At 57.3% G+C, this 12,049-nt stretch overlaps 1 protein-coding gene across 1 annotated transcript in view; it reads left to right on the top strand.

The window, feature by feature from the left end:
• MFSD2B (major facilitator superfamily domain containing 2B) overlaps nt 1-11,341 on the top strand; it is a 13,868-nt gene extending 2,527 nt beyond the window's left edge. Inside the window, exons 2-14 of the mRNA XM_012660439.1 lie at nt 599-1,488; nt 3,880-4,005; nt 5,022-5,146; nt 5,732-5,855; nt 6,134-6,212; nt 6,294-6,424; nt 8,660-8,750; nt 8,861-8,982; nt 9,461-9,544; nt 9,820-9,900; nt 10,125-10,234; nt 10,562-10,705; nt 11,101-11,341. Of these exons, the coding sequence (XP_012515893.1) occupies nt 599-1,488; nt 3,880-4,005; nt 5,022-5,146; nt 5,732-5,855; nt 6,134-6,212; nt 6,294-6,424; nt 8,660-8,750; nt 8,861-8,982; nt 9,461-9,544; nt 9,820-9,900; nt 10,125-10,234; nt 10,562-10,705; nt 11,101-11,341 (2,348 nt within the window). The remainder of the gene's footprint in view (nt 1-598; nt 1,489-3,879; nt 4,006-5,021; nt 5,147-5,731; nt 5,856-6,133; nt 6,213-6,293; nt 6,425-8,659; nt 8,751-8,860; nt 8,983-9,460; nt 9,545-9,819; nt 9,901-10,124; nt 10,235-10,561; nt 10,706-11,100) is intronic.
• Nucleotides 11,342-12,049: the final 708 nt, after the last annotated feature.

Genomic DNA, 12,049 nt, shown 5'->3' with positions numbered 1-12,049 from the left:
AACTCCTGAGCTCAAATGATCCTCTGCCTCGGCCTCCCAGAGTGCTAGGATTACAGGTGTGAGCCACCACGTCCAGCTGGGTTGTCTTTTAATTGTTGAGTTGTGAGAGTTCTTTATCAATACAAATCCCTTATGTTTTGCAACTATTTTCTCCCACTCTATGGGTTGTCTTTTCGCCTACTCATTTACAGCACATAGTTTTTCTTAGTTTTTCATTTTGATGTCCACCTTGTGCTTGCCATGCCCTAAGAAACAATGGTCTAACCCAATATTATCAAGATTCGCCCGTTTGCTTGAGTTTTATAGTTTTAGCCGTTACATTTAGGTCTGTGATGCATTTTCAGTCAATGTTTGCCTCCTCTTCTAAGGACCTTTCTGGGATATCGCATACACCACTCTGCTTGCGTTCACTGGCAAGAATTTAGTTACATGGACATGCCCATCTTCTGTTTGAGAAGTTGAAAAATGTGTATTTTGTGCATCCGATATCAAGTTTAGCAGGTTGACAGCCTGTTCAGCCGTAATCTAAGTTTGAACAAGTTGCTTCTATTGCTTCATCTTTAAACTCTTTGCTAACTTTTACCCACGGGGCATTTAGCAGGAGGGTTTAGCGCGAACCTCTCTGGGACCCACCCGCGCCCCGGCCCGCAGGGCGCTTACTCCCTGGGGACCTACCCCCAAGGAAGACAGTCCTGGCGGACGTGCGGGCGTTCCGCGCAGCGAATTGGCCCTGGGAGTGTTTGGGGAAACGGAGCCCGGCACCTCGCAGTTCCCGGGTTTCCCGCGCGTTGCTGGCGGCTGGGCCAGACCGCCCCCGGCCGCGCCCACTTGGCGCGGAGCCGCCCCTCCGCGGGCGCGGACGGCGAGGCGACCCCGGCGGCCGTGGGAGCAGCTGTGCGCGATGGCGGTGCCTCCTGGACCGGCCCCAGCCGCGGAGGCGCCGCCGCGCCGACTAGAAGCGCTCGCCTCGGAGCCCGGCCCGGTGAGAGCAAGCGGGGGCGTCGAGGGCGGATGCGTGCGGAGGAGGGGCGGCCTGCGTCCCCGGGGCTGGAGGGCGGCGCGTCGCAGCCCCTCGCCCAGCCTGGCCGCGCTGCGGGACGGACCGCCCCTCTGGGGGCTTTGGCAGTTGATAGCGACGAGGCTGAGGATACCGGGGCGCCCCACAGAGAACCGGGTCCTAGACGAGTGAGGAAACTCGCTGGGTTCATTCAACGCGGCGGGACCGGCGCCCGTCTCTGGTCTGATTCCCAGACCAGGGCTCTTGTCCGGGCCACCGCAGGCCCCCCCGGAGGTCCCCGAGCCCTGGGCAGGTGGGGCTTCAGCCGTGCGTCGAGGAGGCCGCCTCCCTTCCCCAGTCACCCGCGAAGCCTGGCGTCGCCCAGGCACCAGGCCCTCCTGGGGAGACGGACCCCAGGGATGGCCTTCCCGGCAGCTGGAAGCTGGCGGTGTCCTCGGTGCCTCCCCATGCCCTCGCGAGGGGCTGCGCACGTGCGGCAAGGGCGGCTGTGCTGGAGTTAGGAACCTCCGGGCTGTCCGGGTCTGGCAGAACCGGACATCCACTCCCCGCTCCCCGCTCCACGAGGCGTTCTGTGGCCTCGCTTGACGCCTCCGTCCGCCCCCTTGGCTCAGGGCTTCCTCCCGGGCACTTCGGAGCCAAGGACTGGGTCCCCCAAGAGAGTGAGATAAGGAGGCTCTCTGGGGACTCTCGCTTCCCAGGGAAATTTAGAAATTCAGGGTGCGACTAACAACAGCAAGAGGGAAAACGAACATTGGCAGTGAAGTACCAGCATTTAATTCTTACAACCCTGCGAGATGTATTGTCCCATTCTACGTGGGAGGAAACCGAAGCTCTGCAAGGCTAAGTACCTTCCTTAGGTGACACAGTGAGAAATGGCAGATCCCAGAATTTGAATCCGAGTTTCTCTGACTATAAAACTGTGAAGGGCTATGACATAAGTAGGTAAAACTGTCATCCTCAAGACTCCAAGGCCGTACCGTATCCCTAGTTTCAGCTGGAATTTCTTTTGAGCGCCTTCTATGTTCTACAGACTTGCTAGGCCCATCTAGGGGGAAACGACGAGAGTCCCGTTATGGGGGCGGGGAAGGCTGTCATGTGGATTCTGCCTATTTTTAAAGTTTCCTGGAAGTTGAAATAATGTTCACACAAATATCAGAAAAAGAAAACACATCCTGCCTTGAGTGTGGTTTTCTCCTGTGGGTAGGAAGAGTGTGCAAAGGATGTGATAAACCCTATCTGGGAAGACCTGCCTTCAGCAGAGCCTGCTTGCGGTGTCCTGCGAGATACCGAAATGGGTGAAGCCAGAGTCCTCCCCACTCCCCCTCCCATCCACAAAGGATGAGAAAGAAGCATCCTCATCATCCTTTGAAGAAATAGCACTGTACACAGTGTTTTCATGGCCATTTATTGTTTCAGTGAATACATATTGAGCACCTGCTGTATACCAAGCATTGTTCCAGGTACTGGAGACACCATAGCAAATAAAAGTTACAGTTCTTGCTCTCAGTGGGGAGAGCCAGGAAATATTAATAAATGGGAGTATACCAGGCAGTAAAATACAATTGAGAGAGAGACTTGAGTGGTCAGGGAGTGTGAGGTGACATTTAGGCTCAGACCTGAATGGCAAGGAGTCAGCTCTTTGAAGATAGAAGAGCCTCCCAGGCAGTGCAAAGGCCCTGAGGCACCGACAGGCTTGGGCATTAGGAAGGAAGCCACCACGGCTGAAGGAGAGCTATTCGAAGTGAGGTGGGCAAGGCAGTGAGAGCTGATGGAGTGGGCTCATTAGGCTATAGAGAGGACTTGGAGTTTTATTCAAACTGTAATGGCAAGCTGTTGGAAGGTTTTAAGCAGCAAGAAGACAGGGTCTGATTTATATCACTACAGGATCACTGGCTGCTGGGTGGAGAGTGGATCACAGGGAACAAGAGCAGAAGCAGAGAATCCACTTAGGAGGTGCTCACTGATAGAAGAGATGGGGAATTGGGAAGAAGAAGCAAGGATGAATCCTAGGTTTGTGGCCTGAGCCACAGAGGGGACAGTGGTGTCATTGATGCAATGGGGACCACAGGGCTAGGAGCTGGTTTAGAAAACGGGATGGAAATCAGAATCTATGTTTTGACCATGCTAAGCTGATGCCTGTCAGGCGTCCATGTGGGACTGTAAGTAGGCAATTGAATATTCAAGTATTCAAGTCTGGGTGTCATAGTCTGGAGTTTGCAGGATGGTTAGGGCTTGTGAGATATATATATTGGGGGCTGATAAACATTACTTTGTTTCAGTAGTAGGCTGGTAAACAGTGGGGGTGGGGAAGTTCTGATTTGTTTTGGGTACTGGCTTTCAGTGTTTTAAATACTCACTGTAACTGATTTCAGGCTGCCAGTGGTTCAACAGCTGGCTCGCAAAGGTCTTGAACATTTGACAATCTGCTCTCAGAGCCATTGCCCCATTTACTCATCAAAACAAGCTTGTGAGGTTGGCAGGGATATCTACTGCATTTGACAGATAAGGAAAACAAGGCTTAGAGAAAGAAAGGTCACACAGGGAGTACGGGCAAAAAAAAGGGCTCAAGCCCAGGTCTCCCAGCTCTGGCCTGCTGACTCAGTAGGTTAAAGCTACCGCAGCAGGAAGTATAGGGGGAAATGTAAGGAAGAACTTCCCCCTGGAAATGTTTAGAGGTCACGGTTTAGGATTTTTTTTTTTTCTGTCTCACTTCCCCTTAGGATGATTTAGGGGCAAAATGGAGCTGAGCGGTTACAGTAAAAGCCCTCAAGACATCATAGGGACCTTATGGAAGCCGCGGTGGTGTGGGGAGCTGTTTTGTGTCTGTGGGGGTAGGAGCTTAACACCTCTGTCTCCTCCAGGACAGCAGAGCTGATCGCCTCTCTTTCTGTACGAAGGTGTGCTATGGCATTGGTGGGGTCCCCAACCAGGTGGCTTCCAGTGCCACAGCCTTTTACCTACAGCTCTTCCTGCTTGATGTGGCACAGGTGAGTGTGGGCAGCCGCCCAGGGTCTCCCACTGGCATCTTCCTTGCTGTCAGGGCCTTCCACCCGCACCCGTCCACTCCCGCCATCCTCGGTAGACAGCACCTCTGACCCAAGCCCGACAGAAAGCCAGATGCTCTCGAGGGCGGTCTGCTCGAGGATGTCTATTGCAGCCTGTTCGTAGTAGGAAAATGAGAAACAATGTGGTAACCCAACATTATAGAAGCAGTTGGGTAAGTAAGCTAGTCCACATGATGGACTCTTGGACAACCATTCAAAAGAATGATCTGTACCATTCTTTTGGAAGGATATCCATGATCTGTCAAATAAGAAAAGCTAGTTTTAGAGAAGAAGATATGATCCCATTTTAGCAAAACAAAAACATGCTCCATATGTATATTCATATGGGCATATGTATGTATGCATCTATACATGATTAAAATTGAGCATGGAGAAAATCCTAGAAGGATATACACCAAATTGTTAATGTTGGCTATAGGAGGGAGTGGTGGAGGATAGAGGGTAAGTAAAATCAAATTTTTTAAATGAGGCATCCATGATTTTTTAAATAACACTCTGATATGAGCCCCTTTATGTAAAATTATAAATTTCAAACACAAATGCATGAAAGGATGATCATCAAAATTGTTCTGGCAGTTGTCTCAGCATGGTGGGATTGCACATGAGCTTCACTTAATGTTTTCCTGTATTGTTTGAATGTTTTTCTACTGAGTGTATCATTTATGTAGTCAGAAAAACCAATACAACATTTTCCTTGTGAAACAATGTCTACCTCTGACTGTCAGCCCAGGCGCACCCTCCTTGCTCCGAGCCACCCCCTAGATGAGAGCCCCCGGAGTCCTCTCTAGAAGTGGCTGACATGGGTAATAATGCTGCTGTCAGCTCCCTCCCTGGCCCCTTTCTTCGCTAGTGCAGACTCACCCCCAACCCTCCTCATCAGTGTCCTTGTGGGGCAGGCCGGGCGGACTGCTGTCTATCCCCTCCCCTGTCCATTTCAGATCCCTGCTGCTCAGGTGTCACTGGTCCTGTTTGGAGGGAAAGTGTCTGGGGCAGCTGCCGACCCAGTAGCTGGGTTCCTCATCAACAGGAGCAGGAGGTCCATGTCAGGACGACTCACGCCCTGGTGAGCAGCCCCTCCCTAGGATCCGGGCGCCCACCCCTGGCTCTGAGCTTGCTGTGTTTGCCACAGCCCTGTTTCTTAGTGGAAACCCTCTGGACAGCTAGAGGATAAGACTGAACAGTGTAGCAGGTGCGCTGGGGGCTGGACTGGGTCACACTGCGAGTCATGCAGCAGTTGAGAGACATTTTGGGGACCCTGGCTCACCAGATGGCACAGGGCTGGACAAAGCCTCCAAGACTCCCAGGTTTGGCCTGTGGCTCTAAGTGTAGTTAGGCTGGGCTGGAGGCCATGGAAGGTCTCACGGAGGAAGTACAGCTTGCCTGTGCTCCAGTGTCCTTAATACAGGGAATGGCGCCACCAAGCACCCAAGTCCCCCAGAGCCCCAGCAGTGAATGGCCTCCACTCCCACCACCTCCACCTCCGTCAGCCACTCCTCCCCCTCTCCATGGCTTCTACCTGAGAGCCCCAGCCCAGGGCTTCTCGAGGGGCAGAGAGGGGTAAGGTTGTTCCTGGCTAGGTGGGCCCTTCACGTCTGCGTCTTCCTGGCCTGGTGCTGGGGGCCGCTCCACCTCAGCTGTGCTTCTGCAGGGTGCTGGGCTGCACCCCCTTTGTCGCCGTGGCCTACTTCTTCCTGTGGTTCCTGCCCCCTATCACCAGCCTGCGCGGCCTCTGGTACACAACCTTCTACTGCCTGTTCCAGGCCCTGGCCACGGTAAGCAGGGCGCCCCCTTCCTGGGCCTGGACTCTGGGGAACCCCAGTGCTGGCCAGTGGCCACTCTGAAGTGTTCCGGGGGGACTCACAGCCCTCACCTTCCCCTCTGTGCCTGGAAATCTACCATTAGCTGCGCCGGAAGCCCCCTCCTGCCTTCGAGCCCCTAACTCCGGCTCCCGGCTCCCGGGGAGCAGTTGGAATGTGCCATTCCGGCCTGTGGGTGCCGGCCTTAGCCTGGCAAAGCGGGGGGCCGTCCTAAGCCCTGCCGGGCGCCCCAGTTCTTCCAGGTGCCCTACACGGCGCTCACCATGCTCCTGACGCCCAGCCCGAGGGAGCGGGACTCGGCCACCGCCTACCGTGAGTGCGGCGGTTGCGGGAGGGGCGCCCCTGGGACCCCGCGCCTGGCCGTCCGGTCACCTTGCTGCGCCCTGTCTTCAGGGATGACCCTGGAGATGGCGGGGACGCTGATGGGGGCCACCGTGCATGGGCTCATCGTGTCAGGTGCCCACGGGCCCCACAGCTGCGAAGACACTGTGGTCCTCGAGCCAGCCGCCGTCTCCCCAGATGCCGTGAGTGCCCGCGGCGGGCGGGACCGCCCCTGCCGGGTGGCGTGGCCTCCTTCCTCTAGGTCCGCTGCTCCACCTGTCTGCTGGGGCCGTCTGCGCGCTCCCGGCTCCTTCCAGCACACCTGCGCAGCGTCCCGAGGGGAGGACAGGAAGGGGACTGCCAGGGGCAGGGAGAGGGGCGGCAGAAAGGTTTGGGGTCCCTGCAGCTCTGGGTAAAGCCTCTCCTATGACCGGTCCTGCCGGGCGACCCTGACCCCGTGGAAGTGGTGAGATGAGCGGGGGAAGCCGAGCAGCCCCACTGCCGCTGGCAGCAGGTCCCTCTGCAGCAAATAGCGGATACACATCTGCTGTATCCCAAGTTTATCTTCTACTTCTCTATTCCCCCTGGAACCCTGGGCATGCTCCTTGCCTCCTCCCTCTCACCCCTCCAGCCTATTGCCGAGTCATGACCATTTTCTAGACCCAAAATCTTCTGGAATGTGTTCAACTACCCTGCATCCCACTGCTGGCCCCTGGCCCACCCGCCCCCCACTGCAGCAGCCTCCCCCCTCCAGCCACTTCCCCAGCACGTCAGGGTGACATCTGAAAGCAGTTTGAGCAAGGGTGGCCCTTGCCTTTGGGACGTGGCACAGCCGCCCCTCCCCAGGTTTGGTTGTGGCCCTTCCTCAGTGTGCCCTGCACCCTTCTGCGTTGGCCTTTTTTGCTTGTTTTTAAATTAATGAATATTCAGATTTTGTGAATTTCAGAGTCACAAAAGGCACAAGGTGGTGGTTATCAAAATATGGTCCCCAGACCAGCAGCATCAGCCTCACCTGGGAACTTATTAGGAAGGAAAATTCTCGGGGCCCACCGCAGACCTTCTATTCCCAAATTCTGGGATGGGCCCAGCAGTCTCTATCTTAACAAGTCCTCCAGGGGATTCTGTCCTCCTCCCCGCCACCAAGCTTTCAAAATCCTGAGAATAATAGCACAAATCCCCATGGCCCACCACTCACTTAAGAAAGCATTACAATGGAGTCCTTGTGCACCTGTCCCCAAGCCCGTCTGCAGGGCCAGCTACACACCTTGCCTGTGTACAGTCAAAATGAAAGTGCAGGGCCTCGGGGAGCGTGGGAAATCAATCTCCCTCTCCCACTGGACCCACTGCCCCACCAAGCGATTGCAACCTCCAGCGCTGGGTCCCGCTAGGTATCTGCTAGGCGCCTGGATTGGGATGGGTGGGAGCCCCCGGCTCTCCAAATTCACCCTGGCGCTGCCAGCCTAGGGCTGTGGCCTTGCCCCTCCTGGACCAGCCCTCCCTGCACCGGCCCCCACTCAGGGCTCTCGACGCCCCCTCCCCAATGCTGCCCAGTTGCTGACACAATGTGGTAGAGCGAGGGTGCCAGTGGCTAAGGGTTGGGGAGGGGAAGGTGCCAAGGAGTGGGGAGCAAGAGGCTGAGAACCCCTCCCTTGGCACGGAGCCACATGTGAACTGACACTGGAAGCCCTGGGTGGCCCATGCCACCATTGGACTTCACTTACAAAATACAGATTCACAAATAAAATTATCAAGAATTTCAAGACAACAACAGCAGAGCATTAAACCCCAAGTGCAGCGCCCCTCTGGAGCATGAGGCCCAGGGCATCTGCACGGACCCACACCTGGGACCCCATCCTGCCCCCTTTTTCCTTCCTGCCCTCCCCAGAGGCAGCCTGTGTCCTGACTTGGCTGACCCTCACTCGCTTGCATGTCTTTATATGCATTTCATTACATGTGTATTCTTCCCTGAGTGGCAGGTAGCACTGTCCTGTTTTCTGTGTTGTCGGGGTCATTGCGCATCTCACTGTGCTGTAATTGCCTGCTCGTGGTCTGTCTTCCCCTCCCACCCCAAGCCCCTTATTGGGGGTCAATGGGTCACTCATTCATCATTGTAACCTCGGAGCCTGGCATGCAGATGTCAGCAGCAATAAACGTTTGCTTCAGAAAATGAGGGCGAGCACGCTGACCCCTGGTGGCACCGAGGCCTCCTTTCCATGCGGGAGGCGCAGGTCGGCGGAGGGGATGGGTGTGGAAGGACCATCCTGGCCCTTAGGTCTCTCTCCTGCTGCGGTGATTGGGGGAGGGGGACCTGGCATCCTGGGGCTTGGGCCTCAGGTCCCTCTGCTCCTATCAGGGGGTGCTCCTGCCCTGGCCCTGGGTGTTGCTACCTCCGCGAGCCAAAGACATCGCCCCCACCCCAGCTCTGTCCTGTCCCACAGGCTTGTCTCTACTCCATTGCCGCCGCCGTGGTGGTCGTGATTTACCCTGTGTGCAGTGGTCTGCTCTGCCTAGGGGTGAAGGAGCGGCCAGGTATGGGGTATAGTGAGGGCTGGGGAATCAGAAGCTGGGGGCGGGGCTCCTCTTGGGGGTGGATGTTGGTTTTGAGCTCAGCCAAACTAAAGTGTCACCTTCCTGTGTAGACGCCGCTGCCCCAGCCTCAGGCCAAGGCCTGAGCTTCCTGGCTGGCCTGGGCCTCACTGCCTGCCACCCACCCTTCCTGAAGCTGGTGGTCTCCTTCCTGTTCATCTCAGCTGCTGTTCAGGTACCTCTGGCCAGCTGGTCCCCACTCCCTCGCCTCCAGCTATGCGGACCTTGTGTAGGTTCAGGGCTCAGTCTCTCGGCACCCCTGCATTAGAGTCGGGCTTGAATTTTATAGAAATCTGCAGCTGGCACATGGCCCAGAGGGGCTGGTGCTAGGACGGAGACCTGGGTAGGGATTGTGGGACTGAGGAGAGCAGGGCCTAGGTGCTAGGAGGCTGACAGTGTCTGGCGTGGCTTCCTCTCATGTTACCTAAAATGTAGTGAAGTCCACCTGCTCTTAGCTGTGCAAGTGGGGAGGATGGCCTAGGGCTCCCCTGTGTTGGGGATAAGTGTCCTTTGTGGGGGAAGGGGCTGCATGATGGTGGCAGCAAGGCAAGTTCAAGGTCCCAAAGGAGAGGCCAGACTTGAGGCCCTGTCCTTGCCCTCAACTTCTGAGCCTCTGCTGTTCCCAGCACACGCATTCCTGTCCACCTCCTCAGGTGGAGCAGAACTACCTGGTCCTGTTCTGTACACACGCCTCCCGGCTGCACGACCATGTCCAGAGCCTGGTGCTAACCATCCTGGTGAGGGGACTCGGGGTGGCAGAGGCCAGGACACTTGGGGGCCTAAGTTGGGGATATGTGTGGTCCTTGATGTGACACGTGTGGCCGGAGTTCGGATGGTCAACATTTTGGATGTTGCTTTGCTCTTGGTCGCCTGCGTTCCAGCAGAGGCTGGGGCTGGGGCCAGGGTCATGAAGTTAATAGCCACGGGTTCAAACCAGGGGCAGAGTTGAGTGCGGGCTCCCATCTGCAAGCCAGGGCTCTGAGAGCCGGGCAGAGACACTGCTCTCTCACAGGTCTCGGCCGTGCTGAGCACCCCGCTGTGGGAGTGGGTGCTCCAACGGTTTGGGAAGAGGACCACGGCCTTCGGGATCTGTGTGCGTGAGGCAGGGGGCAAGGTGGGGGATGGCGACTGGGGGAAGAGGCAGGGGAGGTGACCATGGTGATGAGCCTCCTGGGGCCGGTAGCACTGGATCTGTGTCCTTTTGGGTATTCAGAGCCTGGCACAGGGCCAGGCGTGGGGGTCATGGTAAAGAGCTGTGTGTGAAGGAGAGAGTCCGGGGAGCGGGTGGGGGGCCAGCTGGTGTGTCTGTCTCCCCAGATGATGGTGCCTTTTGCAATCTTGCTGGCTGCTGTGCCCACAGCACCCGTGGCATATGTCGTGGCCTTTGTATCCGGCGTGAGCATTGCTGTGTCCTTGCTGCTACCCTGGTAGGCTGCGGGGAGGGCATGGGGGTGTGGGAGCCTCATATACTTTCATGAGGGGTGTTTCCTCCTTCACGTTACCCTCCTGTCCCAGGTCCCCTGTGCCCAGCCTGTGCAGGCGATGGGGCCCTCCTACTAGGGCACCAAGCAGCAGGAATGCGGGGGGCGGGGGAGGGTGCAGGCCCACGTATTGCCTGGCTCTCTGGGGCCAGGCTGGTCCTGGACAGCAGAAACCCAGGGATGAATCCCACTTGGTCTCTGTCTGCAGAGAACTCACAGGCTGCTGCCTGTCCAGGGCATAAGAGGGACAACTCCGTGCCTCCCCGCCCGCAGGTCCATGCTGCCCGACGTGGTGGATGACTTTCAGCTGCAGCACCGGCACGGGCCAGGCGTGGAGACCATCTTCTATTCCTCCTACGTCTTCTTCACGAAGCTTTCAGGCGCAGGTGCCCTGGGCATCTCCACCCTCAGTCTGGAGTGAGTCAGGGTGGGCATGTGCCAGAGGCACAAAGGACCAGTGGGAGAGAAGAAGAGGGCAAGGTCTCACCCTGCCCAGCTAGGGGCCGCCCATGAGCCTGGGGCCCGAGCTCTGTCCTGTGGGGAGTGTGAGGAGCCTCCTCCCCCAGACTCCTCTGTGCGAGCGCAACCGAGAGGGGCTTTCTTGGAGGCTGGAGCCCCAGCTCCCCACATTCACAGCTCTCCCCAAACTCCCTGGTCAGCCTACGCCCTTGACACTCCCCTGCACTGTAATGAGGCTAATCTGACCAGGAAATGTACGAGTTTCAGGAGAGTGGGGGTGGGGTGTCTGGGATCCCTCCAGCCGGGAGCCCGGCTTGCAGGACGTGACCGGCTGGGTGTGGGTGTTTCTCCAGGTTCGCGGGGTACAAGGCCGGAGCCTGCCAGCAGGCGGAGGAGGTGGTGGTTACGCTCAAGGTCCTCATCAGTGCTGTGCCCACCTGCATGATCCTCGCCGGGCTGTGCATCCTCATGGCCGGCCCCGCTCCAAAGGGGCCGAGCCAGGACACCTCCCGCCAGCCGAGCCTTCGGAGGTGGGCCCCCGAGCACACGGGCACACACAGGCGGGCACAGGGACGCGCACTGACATGGGACTAACTCCAGCCAGCAGATCGCCCTGCAGAATCACACAGATAGCTGAACACTCCCGCCTTTGGGAGATTCTTTCCTTAGTGCGGTGACTCCCTTTTCTCCCGGATGTTCTTCCGCTACTCTGGCCACCCCTTCTCACTCTTCTTCCCTGGATTACCTGGTAAACAATCCCTCTACCGGGCAATGGGCTCCCTCCTTGCTGCCCTGTTCTTTTTGCTCTCCACAGCCCCCTGGGGACCTCATCTGCTTGCCTGGCCTCAAGCACCTCTTGGGCCTGGTGACTCCTAAAGCTGCCCCTCTGCCCTGGACGCCCTTTAAGTTCCAGGTCCACATATCGCTCCCATTTGGACACCCCCACCTGATAATCCCACAGAGATGCCCATCAGTCCCCACGAGCTCTAAACGCATCTTCTTCCCCTAACTGGCTCCTCCGTCCACGTCCCTGTCTTGGTGAATGGCACCGGCATCCACCCTGGAGCTGACACCTGCGAATCTTCCACTCTTCCCTCCCACAGGCTGCACTGAGACCTGCCCTTCCCCCACCAGAGCACCGGCCCCGCCGCACGGGGAGGATCTGCTCACTGTCTGGCTTTCCCAGGAGGCTGTGGGGACCTTGAAGGCTGGGGCTGTGCTTTGTTCATCTGTGTATCCCACGAGCCCAGCACAGAGTCCGAGGCCAAGTCAGAGCTGACACCTGCTGCGGTGCCGGCTCGC

Source organism: Propithecus coquereli, unplaced genomic scaffold, assembly GCF_000956105.1.
Source record: "Propithecus coquereli isolate 6110/MARCELLA unplaced genomic scaffold, Pcoq_1.0 Scaffold668, whole genome shotgun sequence".
Classification (NCBI taxonomy): domain Eukaryota; kingdom Metazoa; phylum Chordata; class Mammalia; order Primates; family Indriidae; genus Propithecus; species Propithecus coquereli.
The sequence above is the reverse complement of the archived record's forward strand: the minus strand, read 5'-3'. Positions and strand labels throughout refer to the sequence as shown.